The 4,490-nt window shown below is 37.5% G+C and overlaps 1 protein-coding gene across 1 annotated transcript; it reads left to right on the top strand.

Annotated features, from left to right (window-relative positions):
• The first annotated feature begins 665 nt into the window (after positions 1-665).
• LOC106473096 (transcription factor Sox-11-like) lies at positions 666-3,699 on the top strand. Its single transcript, XM_013933775.2, has one exon. The coding sequence runs from the start codon at positions 870-872 to the stop codon at positions 1,884-1,886; it is 1,017 nt and encodes a 338-aa protein (XP_013789229.1). The 5' UTR covers positions 666-869; the 3' UTR covers positions 1,887-3,699.
• Positions 3,700-4,490: the final 791 nt, after the last annotated feature.

The raw sequence follows: 4,490 nt of genomic DNA, 5'->3' as shown, positions 1-4,490 counted from the left end.
AATTAGTAGCAGTATTATTAGTAATTAGATACTAATTACTAACTCGTTTAAAACATACGTTTCGGCTGCTAAAAGATAACTATTAGTCATTAGTATTTAATTAATAATTAATCAATAATTATACTTGGGTTAATTTCATGGGCAACTAATTAACCTGGACAACGATTAACCACTACAATCTTACCATAAGTATTTAAGTACATTGGAGTCCATTGAGCTCTCGTTTGTTCCTGTTACTGCAACACGAGAATAGCAAGTTTCCAAACAGTGAGAAAAACATTACAGTGCGTTAAATGTATGTTCCTTTCGAAGTTTGAAGACAGCCGATGCCGATTTTCAAGTTAAAAGCTGCATTTGAAAAATTGTTAATTTTAAGAAATCTTCAATAGATTTTGAATTAATCTTAATATCCCTTAAACCTTCTTCTGAGATAACCTCAGACTGCTGTTCTTTCTTTGATAGTCTGTTTTATTTTGGACGCATAATTGAAGAACTTACTGTAACCATTAGCTCGCTACACTCTGGCGGGAAAGTTGTTGCCATCTGTTGGGCGATAAAATAAGTCATAGACTATAGTTGCAGCGGTATTTTTGATTGGCTTGTGATTCTGTGACGTCATCAATTGCTTCTTTGAAAACGGCGGGTTAGCGAGTACTGCTCACAGTTTCTGTTTGTACTGTGGACTGTGTTACGTGTGCTGAGGAAGGGAAGAAACGTGTTTTTTTTTATTCTGTGGTTAGCGTATCTAGTTGACGGATATTTCAACAGTCGATCACCATCTTGCTAGTGACTATTGGGGGAAAAGGAAGATTTTACAAGTATTAGACAACAGGTAAATTTTAACAATAAGCTCGTCTTAGTCGTTCTTCATGCTGCCTCAGCTAGGCCTTACGCAAATGTCTGCAGGGACAGCTGAAATCGACGGTAGCTGTGCCGTTCAGCGTGAGCTGCACGTTGGTGAAAGTATTCCAGTATTCGGCTCCATGACGGTGGACGTAAATTCCAGCACTCCTTACACCGATGCTACACAGTGTAAAAAAGCTACAAACCGTGTGAAACGTCCTATGAACGCCTTTATGGTCTGGAGCCAGATCGAACGCCGGAAGATTTGCGAACAACAGCCGGACATGCACAACGCAGAGATCAGTAAGCAGCTTGGGAAGAGGTGGAAGCTGCTGACGGAGAACGAGCGGCAGCCGTTCATCCAAGAGGCCGAAAGGCTCCGCGTTCTGCATATGCAGGAATATCCCGACTATAAATATCGACCGCGCAAGAAAGCGAAACAGACCGGTGTCAAACAAGAAAAGAAATCGGCCGCAAAGCACAAGGTGTACAGCGGAAAAGAAGGCTTGAAGCCAGTTAAACACTCGAGACTCGTTTGCGGCGATGCGTCACCACGAGCTCCAGTGGCTGGTGTGAATTACAACAGGTTGAAACTGAAACTGACTATAGATAGGAAGTTCAAGGAATCAATCAGACCAACAAGTCTACATCCGGCTGGTAAGGTACCATGTTCCCCTTCAGAACCAGCCTCTCCTGAGAGTACCAACGTCAGTTTGTACGACGATGTGGCCGACAAAAAGTCGGCCGTCGGTAGGACAGTGAAACCGGCGACGAATCCGAATATCGTGAACTCTACTGGCCTGGTGGACAATAGTTTGGCCGACTTAGATGCTCTGACCGAGGCCCTACAGCTTCCGTCATCATGGGCAGAGGAGTTAAAAAGCCTCAACATAACTCAACTTTCGGACTTTTCCTCTCTCGAAACCGCCAGTTCAAGTTCTGGGTCTCACTTTGAATTCCCTGATTATGCGAACACCGAAGTCACGGATATCTTAGGTGGCGATTGGCTAGACTCTAATCTGTCGTCCTTAATCAATTGTTAGTGGCTTTTTACACAGGTTAACTCAAATTGTACTTTGTGCTTCAGCTTCGAAAGAGGGCGTAGACTGTTGCCTCTCTTTTCCCGCCAAACTTGATAACTCCGAGCCTATATGTAACAGGAAAGACGTGTTTTAAGGCTAAATAATATCGTTAGTAATGTTATAAAAACGTAGAGAAAAATAATAAGCTCTCATGAATGATTTAACAAACACATTTTACCATCTCCATATTTGGTAGCGTCAGCAGGTTTGTAAAAGGTCGTGGAAAATGTTAAGTCTAACGTTGTTAAAGTCGACTGTAAAACATCCAACGAGGTCATCATTTCTCCTTATCTTCTATTTTAAAATAGCTCGAATATAAAATATATATATATATATATATATAAAAGGTACTATTTTCTATATTAAAGTCAAATGTTATCACTTAATAAGAAAAACAAAATACATTTTATTCACTAATTGTAGATAAATTCCTTTAAAACGTTTGGGTGTTCATACTGTATCTTTTTCTTTTCGGAAGTGTTATTCTTCAGTGTAGTGTGTGTCGTGCATCAAATAGGACGTTTTTATCATTTCCATATTCCACTAAAATATGTTTTCGGGATTAGTTTTGGTATGTCATAGAGTTTATTTGGTTGTTAGAAGAAGCCATAAGAACTACTGAGTAAATATTAAATGTCCTGTTATGTTTTTAACTCAGTGTTGTGTTATTGATTATGTATAGTTTACTTTAATTATACCTCAGTTGTTGTGTTTTTTATTTGATTATGGTTATTTTGTTGTTTTTTTTTTACGAATGGAATAACATTTAACAACTGATAAGTTTTAATGCTGAAAAAAAATGTCGTAACATGTTATTTTTACTGAACTTTTTAAGTGAAAAAATTTGTGTGAGGTAGGGAGTGAGGAATATTAACATCAGCGTTCATGTGAAGGCAGTAAACAGTGAGATAAAGTTCGTCTTGTTTTATTATATCGTTCTGCTATACAAATTAATATTTACTACGCTTTCATTGCAAGTAGTGACTGTCGGAAAACTAAGGTACGCTAAGACTTCATTTAAACTTGCTCAACCAGTTGACGGCGTGGAAGAAGATCCAGGAACATGTCTAAGAAAGAATACATTTTAATGTTGGGGGTAAATGATTCGAGAACACTGGAGTCTTTCAGCTGAACACACCAGTAACATGAGCACAGTGTTCTTAGCAGGCCCATTTCAAGAACAGTGCTCAATAGCATTATCTATTCATTGAAACGTGAGCGCAGTGTTCTTAGCAGGCCCATTTCTACAACAGTGGTCAATAGCATTATCTATTCATTGAAACGTGAAGACCGACAGTGGGCCTTAGCCTCGATACAAGAAGTAAAAACGTTTGTTTTGTTGTTTTTCTTCACCAGTACAAGTCGGTATGTACATAATTTTGGGACATCCTATATTTTTTAATTACTCGTTTGGCTGTTATATTTTGTAATACGTTCTGACAAGTATATCTGTTGCTGTTGTACATAATCGACAAACGCCTACACGGTGATGTAAATGTAACCCCACTATTTAACTATTTCCAAGAAGTAAGTAGTCTATATTTCATTAGTTTGTGTGTTTGACAAAATAAAAGTAGGTGTTGTAGGCAGCCTTTTTTTGGTAATTCCTTAAATAATAATATCTATGTAAAGACGCATATAAAATAGTAGTCAGTTATTGGTGACGTAAAGAATAAATATTTTGTACGTTTCCTACATGTCTAAACTGCATTTTTATATGTTATCTATGTTTTGTACGGACAGATTCGTTTATTAAAATTATATTAATCAAATATTTCTGTGTTTACATTGTGTAACTTTTCTTTGGAGGAGGGGGGAGGTTATATTGAAAACATCATCGATTATTGGGAAAAAAATATAACGATTTTATTTTAATAGTATCTCACTTAAACTTGTTGGTCATATTCTTACAAAGTCAACTCATTGGTGGGCTTATAATACTAAAGTTTGAGGTTCAATTCCTGCTGTGTACATAGCTTAAAATCATAACCAGTAAGCCGAATATCATAAGGATTTTCATTTTTGTCTGAATAGTGGTATAGTACTTTCATTATATATCCTTCAGAGTCTCTGTTGACACATTGATGAGCAATTCGGAACTTGGACCGATCCTCATTTGGAGTACGAAAGGGCGAGAAGCCTTTTAGACTGGGGAAAAAAAGTCATGCGTGGAGGAAATTATTGCGTTGTTGTGCACGTGACGTTTTGAAGCTGCAAGTAATTATAGCATTAACGCACCTCCGAATAGATAAGAGAGATAAATATGGGAAGTTCTTAGACTTAAACTGGAAATCTTCTATCCGAAGGAGCCTTGGTGAATCTTCAGAAATTCGAATTTCTCTCTTAATTCGCGAGAAACGTTTCGTTGATTTTACACGTACCTTCCTGCTGGTTTTAGCTATTTAGGGTCACTTGAATAGTTAATCAACGTATAAAAAGCTGAGACACGACACAAAGTTAAGTGTTATGTACTGGTGTACTTATATTACAAAGTCACAATTCATTCCTTAACTGACGTCTTAGCGTGTTATGAGTTGCGAAATTTGTCATGTTGTCGAGAAAGAT

Source organism: Limulus polyphemus, unplaced genomic scaffold, assembly GCF_000517525.1.
Source record: "Limulus polyphemus unplaced genomic scaffold, Limulus_polyphemus-2.1.2 Scaffold5879, whole genome shotgun sequence".
NCBI lineage: Eukaryota > Metazoa > Arthropoda > Merostomata > Xiphosura > Limulidae > Limulus > Limulus polyphemus.
This window is presented reverse-complemented; position numbering and strand designations above follow the sequence as displayed.